General features: G+C 35.9%; 1 protein-coding gene across 1 annotated transcript in view; it reads right to left on the bottom strand.

Moving 5' to 3' along the window:
- Positions 1-461: 461 nt before the first annotated feature.
- The window catches only part of arhgef6 (Rac/Cdc42 guanine nucleotide exchange factor (GEF) 6), a 30951-nt gene continuing 16747 nt past the window's right edge, over positions 462-14665 (bottom strand). The window contains exons 9-21 of the mRNA XM_016245707.1: positions 12243-12390; positions 12092-12151; positions 10759-10905; positions 9850-9936; positions 9651-9732; positions 8212-8327; positions 7938-8117; positions 7474-7494; positions 3817-3910; positions 3524-3610; positions 3310-3409; positions 2925-2979; positions 462-2849 (exon numbers count right to left, since the gene is read on the bottom strand). Of these exons, the coding sequence (XP_016101193.1) occupies positions 2733-2849; positions 2925-2979; positions 3310-3409; positions 3524-3610; positions 3817-3910; positions 7474-7494; positions 7938-8117; positions 8212-8327; positions 9651-9732; positions 9850-9936; positions 10759-10905; positions 12092-12151; positions 12243-12390 (1294 nt within the window). The 3' untranslated portion in view covers positions 462-2732. The remainder of the gene's footprint in view (positions 2850-2924; positions 2980-3309; positions 3410-3523; positions 3611-3816; positions 3911-7473; positions 7495-7937; positions 8118-8211; positions 8328-9650; positions 9733-9849; positions 9937-10758; positions 10906-12091; positions 12152-12242; positions 12391-14665) is intronic.

Here is a 14665-nt window from a genome sequence, read left to right as displayed (position 1 = left end):
GTAACTATGATCAAAATAAAATCAAACGTATAACTTATTAACATGATGTTATTTTATTAAAACAATTTATTCCTTATTGGAATGAGGACAAAATAAAAACAAGCACTAGGGAAAAAAACAACAATTTATATATATATATATACACAGTATATACTGTGTGTGTATATAGCATTTATATTGCATAGATCAGCTCCGCAAAAATAAAACTTAACTTGTGTTCTGCAGACATGGGCACTTTTAAGAGGAAACTGATGTGGACATTCTTCAACCCTTATGATCACCTGAAAATGCTATTCATTTTTAGGATGAATGCTATTCATTAGGAGGAAAAAAATTAATTTCCTTTCAGTGAGATCAGTAGCCACCTATAGCAAATAGCATGTTTCCACGTGGTACTATACATACTTGCATAACCTACTGATCAAATCAGTCTCTTCCAAATAACACACATAAACAGACCATCAGAAATATCACATTTACCACCGTAGATGCCAACATTTTAGACCGATGTTTTAAACTTTCAAGAGTTTCCATAACAACAATACAATCAGGGTTAACACTTTAAAATAATATTTAAGGCTATGTGTAACACATGGCATGCAAGGTTAATTGCTGGAAAAACAAACACGCACACAAACAAGAAACAGATTTACACACAGTACCACAGTAACAGCATTATATTGGTGTACCTCAGAGCACATCTTATTGCCTAATCGGAAGAATATATTATACAGTATACTCCTTCCAAGAGAAAAACTGGCTCTTGCACAGCAATTGTAAGAACAAATCAGTTGCACATTGCATTGAATTGCCACAGCAATGCTCCGGAGGTGTCTGCTGGTGGGTTTAAAAAGATTTTAAAAAAATCCCCACCCAAGTTTTGCTCATCTTTACAGCTCTTTGCATTCATTTCTTCACTGCTTAAGACAGAGATCACATCTCCGATCCACGAATGAAAAGATTAGTCACGGTTATGATCGGTAATGATTAGTAAAAAAAGAAAGGTTTAGTACTCCAGACACAGTGTCATTGTGTAACTGTCTGTGTAATGACTTATTCATTTGATTTAACTTGTTGCCGTTAAAATGGCAAGTGTTCAAGAAGAAAATATGAACGCATGCCACGCAGAGTACAAATGAGTAAGAAAATGCACCTTCAGTGCAACAGACTTTAGTCAGGGTAGATGCCATATTGAATTCAACGTGAATGAAAACGAGGCTGTGAGGGACAGATGTACAGTCTTTACCACTGTATAAAGGTCTTAGATCACACAGAAAGTTTCTTTAGAAAGATGTTTTGTCAGCTGAACAATCGGTATGTTGTTAAACTACAGTACAATCCACTGAATGCACTGTACGTCTATCCCTCACAGCCTCGATTTCATTCCTGTCAAAAATTAAATATGGTGCTACCCTATGCTCTATTGCTGATGGGGAGCAGTTTGCTGAAAAAATAAAATAAAAATCAACAAAATTGTTTCTCACTCTAATATGAGCCTCCAAGATACAGTAAGTGAGGAACAATATCAGTGCCTAAAGTACTGTATGCTTCTACGCACACTTGGTTTTCGAGTCCTAAAAGGGCTCCTAGTACCAAACCCACAAACATACTGGATTTTTTTTTTTGGTTTAAGATCATATGAAATAGTTTCAAGCCTCTGAAAAAGGAGGATACAATTACCTAATGAATTTTTGTTACCATTAAAAAAAGTTGAAATGGTTCCTTTTGCCATAACATCTATGATATATACATATTTATACTGTATATATGATATACATACATTATATGATGTATCGTATTAGTATAGTATTATAAACATGACTATTTCTGACAACTATATCCCTGATAGCTTTAAACTAGTGATGATTATCAGAAGCATGATTATGTAACATAATGGCTGTTTTAGAAATGCTGTGTACCCATGCTGACGTGAGTCACATATTTGGAATAAACTCATTTCAAGATGGCAAATAGGGCATCTCGTGTCAATCAAGTGCAAACTACAAATCTCAATCTTGTTCATTTGTGACCTAAAAGCTACCTCGAGCAACCGTTTTCACATTTTAAAAGCAGAAATAGGACTGAAAAGAATAATACTTGTGGATACGGTGGAGTCCTGCAATGTTCAACCACAAATATCTTCTCTTACGCCATTAACAGAATATTTTCACTTGTGCAATAGTGGCTTGAGTCGGAATGCTGTTCATGGGCTGAATGACTGTCATCGAATCTCTTTTGTCCATGACCAGTAACAGTCATAAAGTGAGGCAGATATTTGTTCAGTTCGAAAAACAAGAGATTCCACCATCTTTTCTGTGATGCTTCTTCTTGGAGTGCTTGAGTGAACCGGAACGAAAAAATGGACAGTTATCTGAAGTTTTCCAAATCACAAAATACTTAAGCAGTTCACTTGGTCTTCCAGAACAGTTGGCGTTTTGTTCTCAGAATGGCACACCACAGGAGCGTGAAGCAAACCGCACAGTGATATTCTTCAGTGTGGCGAGAAAAACACAGTCACTAAACACAGAGTTGATATTCTCATCGCATCTTGTCCAAAAAAAACATTTGATGAGAAATGGCTGAAAATCCCCAGCATGGTGACTTTCCAAAAACAATGTGCAGTGATTAATGTGATGGAAAAACACATAAAAACACATTTGTGAGGACACACAGACACAGAAACACATACATGCAGCTGGTGAGGGGAAACGGGCGAGTGTCCAGAGTGTTCTTTAGTGACCTCCTTCATCCCAGTCATTCTTTTGCTTGGCCATCTTTCTAACTATACGCTCTATCTCCTTACGTGACTTCTGTTCCTCTTCCAGACACTGCTTCATCCATTTATTCTCCTGCATTCACAAACACACGGCATCAGTAGATTACAGTATAATGCCAACAAAGGTTACAATAATGCAGAATCTCACCTTTTTTAATTCATGGACTTCATCTTTTAGAGCATAAACAGCATCAACAAGACTTCTGCAAGACAATCAAATAAAAATATTCGTTCAAATATTCAACTAAGTAACGTATATATACAGTAGAAATCAAAAGTCAAGACTGGGTCAAGATTGAAAAATCTAGGGTTAAAAGTTCAAAAGAAACATTAAGATGCAAAATGAAGAAATATTTATGACTCTACACTATTTCTAGGTCACTAATAAAAAAAAGGAAGAAATATTTACAATTCTGCACTATTTCTAAGTCACTAATAAAAAAAACAAAACAAACAAAAAAAATATAAGCATTTTCTTAAATGGACTCAATGCTAATCATCAAGTAATTCTGATATCGGACAACAGAACATACTTTCCCTCAATGATTGTCTGGCCATTGCTCTTGATCTCCTCAACAATAATCTTCTCTTCTTCTGGAAGCAGGACCTGGGGGATGCACTCCTTACGAACAGCTGTGCAAACAAATCAAATCTTCTAATCACACCATTAAACTATATTAACAATACTTTTCCATTATTAAAATTGCAGTAGCTTAGTTATACAGTACATATGACACAAAGGTCTACCTGTGGTGGATTGGTGGAGACTGGCTCCGGTGCAGTAAGCCTCAATCACTTTGAGTATCTGGGCATCCTCCTCTAGAGCTGCTGTGCCTGTATGTCACAGAAATAACGTTTCAGAGGTACGAACCATCAATTTATTATTTCTATTTGTTTGTGCATGCTAAAATACAAGTTGCCAAACCTGCTTGCTTGTTTGTTTTAAAAACCCCCGCAATTCTACCACCACAGGGAATATTTGTGCAAGATCTTAGCTCTGGGAATGAAATGAATTTTATGTATCATTTTAATTGACCTACTTTTTCTAATCAGGAACTCATCATCTGATGGTTTTCTCTCCGTTTTTCTCTTTGGGAGGAACTTGGGTCTGGGTCTGGGGCTTTTACTAGAGTCCTGAGGAAACAGTCTGGTGTTAATGGAGTAAAGGCATCTGCTGAGCTCTGAATAAAACTACAAAACCGCAGCTAGCGGGCCTTAATTTGTGTTCAAATCCCGAGTGAGGAGGCTAACAAATTAGGCCAATAAACGGTAGCTTACATAAGTTTTGACGCCATCCAGGATAATTTAACTGCTAATTATCAGGGACTCATGAATGAAAACAATTTGCAGATGAGAGACCCTTGTCTGTTTGTGAACTAATTATTTCAGTCTGAGTCATTTGTTGACTTTGTTCCAGAAGTGTCACAGGGCTGCTGCCCCCTTTTTTTTTTTTTTTCGATTTATTTTATTATTACAATTTATTTAAAGACCAACCATGGAAGAAATAAAATGTGATGTTGACAGTTTTATTAAGTAAGACCTTAGTTAGGAACATTTGGATGAATATTTAAGGGTTTAAAGGGATAGTTCACCCAAAAATTTAAATTCTGTTGCGCACAAAAAGTATTCTCGTAGCTTCGCAAAATTGAAGTTGAGCCACTGATGTCACATGGACTGTTTTACCGATGTCCTTACTACGTTTCTGGACCTGGGAATATTACAGTTGCGTTGCTGTCTATGGGAGGGTCAGACAGCTCTCAGATTCCATCAAAAATATCTCCATTTGTGTTCCGAAGATGAACGAAGGTCTTACGGGTTTGGAACGACATGAGGGTGAGTAATTAATGACTGAATTTTCATTTTGGGGTGAACTAACCCTTTAAAACATTCAGTCACTGACAACCAGACAGAATGGTTATTTTATTATGAAATACGTACATATACATATACAGCATGCTTCACGTTGAATGGCGTTTTCAGTTTGTATGTTTTACTCATGACATCAAACCGAAAGTAAATGGTGGAAAGTTAAGCATGCACACGTTCACAGTTTACAGAAATGTTCATCACTAATGAACTGCTCATTCACAAAATTTATGTATAATACCATTTGAATCAATACGAACAGAAGTGAAATCGGCAAATACTAGCGCACTGATTTACAACATTGTGGCCCTGAGATATGGAAAAACTGTGAATGAAGTGCTTGGTCTCTCGAATAATTCTCCAGCTAGGTTAAGACTAACCCTAGACAAATGAGGTGAAAACTAGCGGAAAGACCTGGCTTATGAGAAGTCCTCTTAGTTTTTAAACAACAAACTTGCCATTATGCTTTGAGGTAGTTGTTGCTCAGAATACCGGGACATAAAACAGAGAATCACGCAGCATGATTGGAAAGTAATATTCCTTCTTCTGGTGACGAAAGCATTGCCCTTATACCTCACCCTAATTAGGCATTATGAGTCATTTTGCCATTTCTATGAACAGATACATGGCACATACTGACTCTTTTGATCATCTAAATTTAGCCTTCTGGTAGATAACCTAAATGCATTTCACAGGTTCATTGCACAAGTATAAGATTATTTTCTGAATTCTGCAAATATAAGAGGTGATATCTGGATCTTAAAATGTGATATCAGCTGTGAGAAAGTGTTTTTTTGAATTGCTATATTTGTTGGAAGCAATAAAATATATAGTACATTTTTTATTGACATGGTCAAAGTGATGTTTTCCAACACTTCAGTAACCATGGCAACAGCTAACCTTAATCCCTTCAGAAGCTCATGAGATAGTCTACAAGACAATTCACTATCCCGCTTATTTATTTTATCCCTGGAACACTGCCGCGTGTTATTAGACTATCGCCGAATATAGAAAGAATGATTGCTGTTATGTTTTTCCAATATGAAGAAATCTCTACCTAATGCTCTTGATATCCTCAATTGATTTATATTTAATAACAAATCTAGTTAGAAACTTAAATGGGAAATATCTTCCTCATAATTAGTTTATACAAGTGCCACATTCCCAACATCTCAAAACACCTTATATGTTCAGAGGCGTTTTCTGTGATACATTTTCAAACATTATGGAAAAAAAAAAGAAATGTATTTCATTGTCATTATTGGAGAGATGGCTACATTTACCATTTTCTATTGATTTCTATAAAACACTCTTAGTAGCTTTTATTGATGTGAATTTAAAGGGTTAGTTCACCCAAAAATGAAAATTCTGTCATTAATTACTCACCCTCGTGTTGTTCGAAACCCGCAAGACCTTAGTTCATCTTCGGAACACAATTTAAGATATTTTTTATGAAATCTGAGGGCTCTCTGACCCTCCCATAGACAGCAAGGTAACTACCATGTTCAAGGTCCAGAAAAAAATTCAAAATTTTCGTCTCTACTGCGTCACTTTGGACGCGCGTTCACGAAAGTATCATGACACGAGCGTGTGGCGGCGCCGTAACTTTACAGTTGAACCACTGATGTCACACGGACTACTTTGCCGATCATCTTGGTACTTTTCTGGACCTTGAACATGGTAGTTACCTTGCTGTCTATGGGAGGGTCAGAGAGCCCTCATATTTCATCAAATATATCTTAAATTGGGTTCCGAAGATGAACGAAGGTCTTACGGGTTTGGAACAACACGAGGGTGAGTAATTAATGACAGAATTTTCATTTTTGGGTGAACTAACCCTTTAACATAAATTTAATAGTTATTTAAAAAAAAAATCTATCCATGTAACGTACAACTACGTCTACAACTACAACTAACGTACGTCTTGTACGTACAATATATAATGAAAACTCTTTCTACCATCAGAACAACTGAAGCATCAAGCACCACCAAATGGAAGGCAGGTTTTTGCGAGTCTGTCAAAAGCAAGCAGCATGAAATGAGTAAAGAGCCATTTGCAGAAGAACCACTTTTGCATTCTGAAAACACTGGACAGAGTGTAGCCTCAATCCTAGGTTTGTGAGACACATTTTAACAGCTTTTAAACTGAATCTGAAAATATGGTTCCAACGGCACGGAAGCAGGAGGAACGGCAAAGATGCACAGTATATATCCAGAGAATGTTTACTCATACCAATAATTACTGGAATGGAAATAAAACAAGCAATATATTGACTTCTAAAGCCAATTTGGCCTATTCAGTGCTTTGTCAACCACAATAATGCAATATCTTTGGGGCATTTCTCAACAAATATTTATAGAAGTGATTAATTTGATTAACTACTCACATTTCATGCAATTCATTTGCTTTGATTGATAACATTCCTATATACTGTATGCATGTGTACTCTTTTGTTTGGATAAGTATCATCTTTGTAAGTATCACAGCAGTTTTTTTTCATGCAGGAAAAAGGTTGGTTGGGTTTGTGGCTATATTTATTAAAGACAACATTTTGCTGTTGTATCTGAACTCCATTCCTACTAATAAATAAACACATAACAGCAAAAATCAAGAATTACAAATAAATTTATTTTTTAGCAAAGATCATTGCAGAGGGAGAAGATGCACTGCAAACAACACCAGAAATAGGCAGCTCTCCGCAGAATTAAAGAGAAAAAGACAGATATGCATGGATCCAGTGTGAAACACCGGTGCTAGCTAAGCACACAGACACAGACACACACACACACACAGACTCACACAAAATACACAAACTCACGTCTACTCTTACCTTCAGGATATAAGACATCCTCTAAAGAAGCATAAAATGGAGAGAGAATGAAGATGTGTATGAGAATAAAAGAACAGCCTGACAGGAATATGATGGAAAGATCAGTGAGAGGTGAACATTAATTGTTGCAGAGAAACAGAAGATTTCACATGCATTTCATGAGTCAGAGATCATCACTAACACCCTTGGCACAGTCTTGTAGAGATGCTGTACACGCTAATAAGATGTTCGAGTGGGTTTTGGGTAGTGTTAGATAATCAGCAGCTCAAAGACCACTAAACATTCCACTTAAATCTGAGATAACATCAACACCGCCACTGCAACTTGCGGTAAAAACAATGAAGGTGGCTGCTGGATGAGTAGCTCAGTGTGCATTGGTTTCCTGTTAGGACCACCAAGAATGCACAGAGGTAAATTACGCTCCCACTCAATCTTCCCTTATGACTGTTTTCCAGAAAGCTTACCTCTTTATAACCTAGTGCAGCGGAGGGCTTGAGGGGCGGCGCAGGTCTAAGACAGCTTAAGGACCATGGCTTGGTGATCTTGGGGGGTTCGAGAGGGCCTCGGTTAGCCACAGCGGTACCGAAACTATGCAAGTGGTGAGACGATGTGCCAGCCATGGTTGTAGGCTTACCATCAACACTCTGCTCATGCAAAACACATAAGAAAATAACGATTCACCTGTAGATGTTCTGAGAAGAGGGGGGCAAAAAAAAAAAGACATTACGTTCTTGTTACCTTCAATATTGTTCCGACTGGACTCCCTTCCTTGGTGTAAGCATGAAGATGTTCTAACCACTCCAGCTGCTCCTGTGCACTACTGCAGAACACCATGGTGCGATCTATCGCCCCCCCTAAAAAAAGGCAAACAAAACATCATCAGCAAAATGGAAGATATAACAACAAGAAGACTGCAACTGTTCAACAACTGTTCCAGCATGTGCTTCCTAACATTACATGAGTTTGGTTTGGAAGTCATAACTCATACAATAGCTTGGAGCAAACAGCAAAATATACAGTTTGTGGTCCAAAAATATTTTAAAGAAGGTTCTTTTTATGCTCACCAAGGCTGCATTTATTGGATAAAAATACAATACAAAAGTAATAAGTTGTGAAATCATAACATTTTTAATTTAACGGTTTTCTATCTTAATATATAATTTTTTCCTGTGACAAGAAAGCTAAATTTTCAGCATTCATTACGGCAGTCTTCAGTGTCACATGATCCTTCAGAAATCATTCTAATATGTGACTCTGGACACAAAAAAAGTCAATTTTTCGAAATTGAGATTTATACATCATCTGAAAGCGGAATAAATAAGCTTTCCATTGATGTATGGTTTGTTAGGATAATCAAAATATTGAGAAAATCGCCTTTAAAGTTGTCCAAATGAAGTTCTTGGCAATGCATATTACTTCTCAAAAATTAAGTTTTAATATATTTACAGTAGGAAATTTACAAAATATCTTCATGGAACATGATCTTTACTTAATATCCTAATGATTTTTGGCATAAAAGAAAAATCAATCATTTTGACACATACAATGTATTTTTGGCTATAGCTACAAATATACCCCAGTGACTTAAGACTGGTTTTGTGGTGCAGGGTCACATATGCTAATCAAGAAATCTTTTGTAACATTATAAATGTCTTTACTGTCACTATTTATCAATTTAATACAACCTTGCTTCATTTTGTAAAAAACAAAAACGAAAAACTTTTGAATGGTAAAAATAGAATAGAATTGAATAGAATCACTGGATGAACGGTTTATAATAGAATCGCTGAATAGAGTGATTCAGTCAGTTTCTCACACAAATGGTTTCAGAAGACTTGAAATATAGTGTACAAGTCACATGGACTTCTTTATGAACTATGTAAAACACCTGCGTGAAAAGTCTCCATAATGCCTTGCTTTGTGTACCACAGGATGACATGAAAGTGAGCAAAAGATGACAATTTTCATTTTTGGGTGAATAAATTGCCTGCACATGCTCTTGATTTGTTATGTTAAACTCTAATGCTGCCTGCTGTATAATAACAGGTCAAGATACTAGCAGCTTTATAAAAAAAAAAGCATTAAAAAAGCATTAATGACAGTCGAGTGTACATTGTTCCGTGACCTCTCAAAAAACATACCTCACTAAAACTCTGTTTACATGGACTGAAACAAACCTGTGATCTCAAAGGCATAATGGCCTGTCTCTGCATCCTCTGGCAGTTTGGTTACAGTGGTTCCAGTCAATGGCAGACGTCCCTATGAGAAAAGAGTGTGACACAAATGAGAGCACTGAAGTTTTTCATAAATAACACATGCTCATTGTCATGTACCTAGATGAACATAAGAAAAGAAAAATAAGAAAAATGTACTTACCTGGTAAATGAAACCACTCATTCTAGGGCTGGCAGACAGCATCACTACCACATTGGGAAACAGCATGAAGTATCGCTCTTCCTTTTCCTAGAAAAAAAGCACATATGCACATTATATTAAAATCAATACTTCTGCAAAAATGATATGAATTACCACTTCATAAAACAATCAAGATGCAGGTGTATGGCATTACAGCACACCCTCACAAACACAAATATCAAATGTCTTTACTAACACACGGTTTTGGACTGGTGAACAGCTTTATTTTTTTGCTACATTGATTACTCATGCTCAACAAATATCATACCTTATTTCTAGCAAACCAAGATACATTTCAGCTAAGCAAAAGAGAGAAAGAGAATGCATTGAACACAAATGGAGGGAAATCAGTTTGAATGAATTTAACAATAAAATACTTTCAGCAACCTTCTAATTTTCCTTTAGCAAACTAACCCTCTTCTGGTGTAATTATTCTGATGTTTTCATTAGCCAGATCATCAGATTCAAAAGGGGGCTGAGGTTTAAGTTAAAAAAGCATTCAGTGACCACAGATGCAAAACTTTGCAGGGGAATTTGAGCAGCTGAACCATTTTCCAAAAAGCACTTAACCATTTTCCATTTGTTAGCTAAAACAAGTAACAAAAAAAGAAATAAAAAAATAGTCTGGTTCTGGCCCGTTATGTTTAAAAGGCCTGCTCAGCACTTTTACACAAAATAACCTTGTTTTGCAAAACATTTAAATTAATCACTCCAACAACGCTATATATAATAATTTCAACACTGTGCCAACATCTAACATGCATTTTGCACAAATAAAACAGTGATATAACCACGCAGATGTGAAAGCAACATGTCAGGTCGAGCTTAGTTGCTACACGGTTACTTCCTGGTTCTCACCCTCCTCCTCACCTCATTTAAACTGCTCTGGATGTGGACCTGTGACATGTAGACCACCTGACCAAGTGACTTCATGTTGTCGCCCTCCCAGCCCCGCACTGGCTCCGACAAGATCTGCAACTCCAGGTTCTTTCTTTTTCGCAGATCTTGACACTGAATCTGCAATACACAAACAAATCAAGAATTAGATACATTTTATGTGTTAATATGCATTTCATAGTACGAGTCAGGGTAAAGACAAACCTATGACACATAATAATTTGAAACTATCTTGTATTTAAGTATTAAGACTGATTCATACCAATTCTAAAAGGGGTTTCCAGCTGCAATTAAATGTCACTAAAGTATAAAATATTTACTAAATGTTCTTAATTATCAGAAAAATGTCCTGATATCTGAATTGTTTGACATTCAGAATATATACACACAATTTTTCAAACGTTTGGGGTTGGTATGATTTTTGTGTTTTTTGAAAGTCTCTTATTTATTTTTCAGCATCATTACTCCAGTCTTCAGTGTCACATGCACCTTCAGAAAATATGCTGATTTGCTGCTAAAGAAACAATAGTGCTGATTAATTTTAAGGAAACCATAATACAATGCCAAATTTTAATGTCAAATGACTGTAACGCTAAAATAGGATAAAATGTTTTCTAACACAATAACCTGGAACATGAAATGGTCCTTTGGAGTGGGAGGTCACTTCTCCATATTTCCAGGCATTGCATTCATATTCCTAACTGATGCTTACTTATCAAAGCAATTTACAATAAAGTGTGCGCAAATCATCTCATCAGCAAAGACCAATATAGGTAACTGAAAAATAACATAGGTAAAGGGGGAAGACCAAGTCTACACAACACCCCCACTAGTGAGATCTAAACTATGAAGATGGGACTTTCCCTTACCTGTCAGAAAAAAACAAAAAGAACAAATGAAACCGTTCCACAGAACACAACGAGTAAAGAAATCACCTACTACTATAATTTTCTTTGAAGAAACATTTGACCAGAGAAGCCATTGTATATGGAATGACTCATCTTTCCTCAGCCTTTTTATATTATAGAGACACTGTTGCAAAACCTTAACCTTTACATTTCATGTAACAGCAAAATCTCCTCCAACCTGTAAAGTGCAGTGAACCTGCTGTGCGGTTTCAGAGATGAGGGTGAAAGGGAATTGGAGAGAAAAGACTGAAAATGTTTTGCACCATGACAGGAAACCTCTCACACTGGTCAAAACGGAGAAGTCAAAGTCAAAATGATCATTGGATTTTATAGAAAGGTTTAGTTGTTAGACAAGCACCAAGATTAAATGGCAAATCTGACAGATAACTGAGACATACCACAAGATATTTAAAAGCAACTGTTGCTTTGAGAATGTCACTGTAATCTGGATGCGCTTCCTACAAGAAAAAAGAAAAAGAAAGAATCTGTAAATATTAGAATTCATGAATAGACTCATAGGCATTCATGGCCTTAGCAGCTTACGGTTACCTCCACATGTCGCTCAAGCTCCTGCAGGAGGATGGGGTACTTGTCGAGCCTCATGAAGGGTTTGCTCAGGCTGGTGGTGAGGGTCAGGATACCGGGAGCACTTGCACCCTGACTCTCCATGAACTTGTCCAGATCCTCGCTGTTCAGGAAAATGCAAAGTATTTTTTAATTTGATTTATGTGCCTTTTCTAGTCAATTCGGATCAGCACATCAGTGTCATCAATGTCGAAAACAATTAAAAATTTATTTTATTTAATAAATTTAAGAATCGTTTAAAGTTGATCAAACCTTTTTGCACATAAATATATAAATCTGAATATACACAGACACTAACATTCAAAAGTTTGGGGTCACGAAAAAAAAAAGAAGAAAGAAATTAATACTTTTATTCAGCAAGGATGAATGAAATTGATCAAAAGTGACGGTAAAAGACATTTATTATTTAATATAAAATATTTCTATTTGAATGCTGTTCTTTTGACGTTTCTATTCATCAAAGAATCCTGAAAAAAAAGATCAGTGTCCACAAAAATATTAATAACCTTTTTCAACACCGATAATAAGAAATATTTCTTGAGCACTAAATCAGCATATTAGAATCATTTCTGAGGGATCACGTGACACTGAAGACTGGAGTAATGATGCTGAAAATTCAGCTTTGCATCACAGGAATAAATTACATTTTAAATATATTACAATAGAAAACAGTTATTTTAAACTGCACTAATATTTCACAATATGAATGTTTGTACTGTATTTTTGATCAAATAAATGCAGCCTTCTTTCAAAAACATTCAAAATAAACTTACCGACCTCAAACTGTTGTATAAATAAATGGACACTAAAACGTATTATGAACATTTCAGGTGGACTTTAAAATGCATGTCTCTGCATAATATTAAAAAAAAAATTATAATAACAATAATAAGAACTCAACAATGTCAACAATGCTTTCTCATATAACCATAACAGTAGCAAGTGTTTTGGGGAAGGTGACAGAATGGGTGTGAAGAAAACACTAGATGCTGAATTGTGATAAACTAAAGTTAGACTAAAGATGAATCATCTGAACACATGCCTTGAATACACGATCAAACAATGGAAAAATGCTGCAACAATTCTGCAGAGTGATATGCAAGTGAGAAAACACAATCAAAATGGGTCTTTTGCCTCCATCAGCACAACCACAGCTATAGATATCCTGTTGGGTTAGTGCTGTTTCCTGTGTGTATGAGGCATGCCTTTTCACTCTCTCCTTCTGTCGTGGAGCATTCTTAGGTGGAAGGAGAAAACTAACAGAAACCCTATTGTAGTTCATCATACAGGAAGTGTGTAAAATGTGGCGCAGACATTTCTGAATACCTGTGAAGTTTACTAGTACCAAAAAAAAAATGAAAAATGGAAATAGGGCAGCAGTGTTATATGTAAAGACAAAAAGGGAGATTTGCTTGTTTAGTCTCTCAGCTCAGGCGGACACAAGAGAATGAAAGATTGGTAGTGACACCTGGTGGTTCATCTTTATATTAAAAAAAAGCAAAGACACTACTAGTGACAAAAACAAATCTGTGTCACTAGTGTCAAACAAACAGAGAAATGTTTTGTAAGCTTAACAGAGCTATAGTATTTGCAACCTTTGGGAAGTCAACTTACTTATGTGATATTCAATTGGAATATATGTGGATATTAACTGGAACTGATTGGAGACAAAATATTGTGGCATTTTTCCCATATCAATCATTTTTTGTCCAGAAACCACTCTTTTGCGCTCTTATGTCCTCTTTTGAACAATGTGGAGATGTGCTCAGAATCCACTGATGCAGCTCTTTGTACCACAATTCAGACTTTACACTAATTCTTTAAATTTTGTGACATGGTTTTTTTTTTTTTTTTACTAAATGACTTTAAAGAATTTCAAGATTAACTACTTTACCTTTTAATATTCAAAATAACCTGTGATATTATGGTAACACCTTTACAACAAGATCCGATTTGTTAACTACGGTACATTAGTTAACAAACTATGAAAAATACTTCTAAAGCATTTTTTAAACTTAGTTATTGTTAGTTTCAGAATTTACTAATACATAATTAAAATCAAAAGCTATATCTGATAATATTATTTAAGGGACCTAAGCTAACATGAACTAACAATGAACAGTTGTATTTTTATTAACTAACGTTAACATGGAAAAATAAATACTCTAACAATTGTATTGTTCATTGATAGTTGTTCATGTCTTCTCAACAATTGTATTGTTGAGGCAACAACAATACTATAGCGAGAATAAAAGTTACACCTTCTTTCTTTGCATGAACATTTGGGCGGCGTTATGCAAATCTTCCCACCGCCCCCACACGTAGCCATGTGGGGGCGTGTTAGAACGAGCCGTTTTAGGTAGGCGTTGTCGACTCTTAACTTTTAT

Source organism: Sinocyclocheilus grahami, unplaced genomic scaffold, assembly GCF_001515645.1.
Source record: "Sinocyclocheilus grahami isolate Dianchi unplaced genomic scaffold, SAMN03320097.WGS_v1.1 scaffold23.1, whole genome shotgun sequence".
Taxonomy (NCBI): domain Eukaryota; kingdom Metazoa; phylum Chordata; class Actinopteri; order Cypriniformes; family Cyprinidae; genus Sinocyclocheilus; species Sinocyclocheilus grahami.
This window is presented reverse-complemented; position numbering and strand designations above follow the sequence as displayed.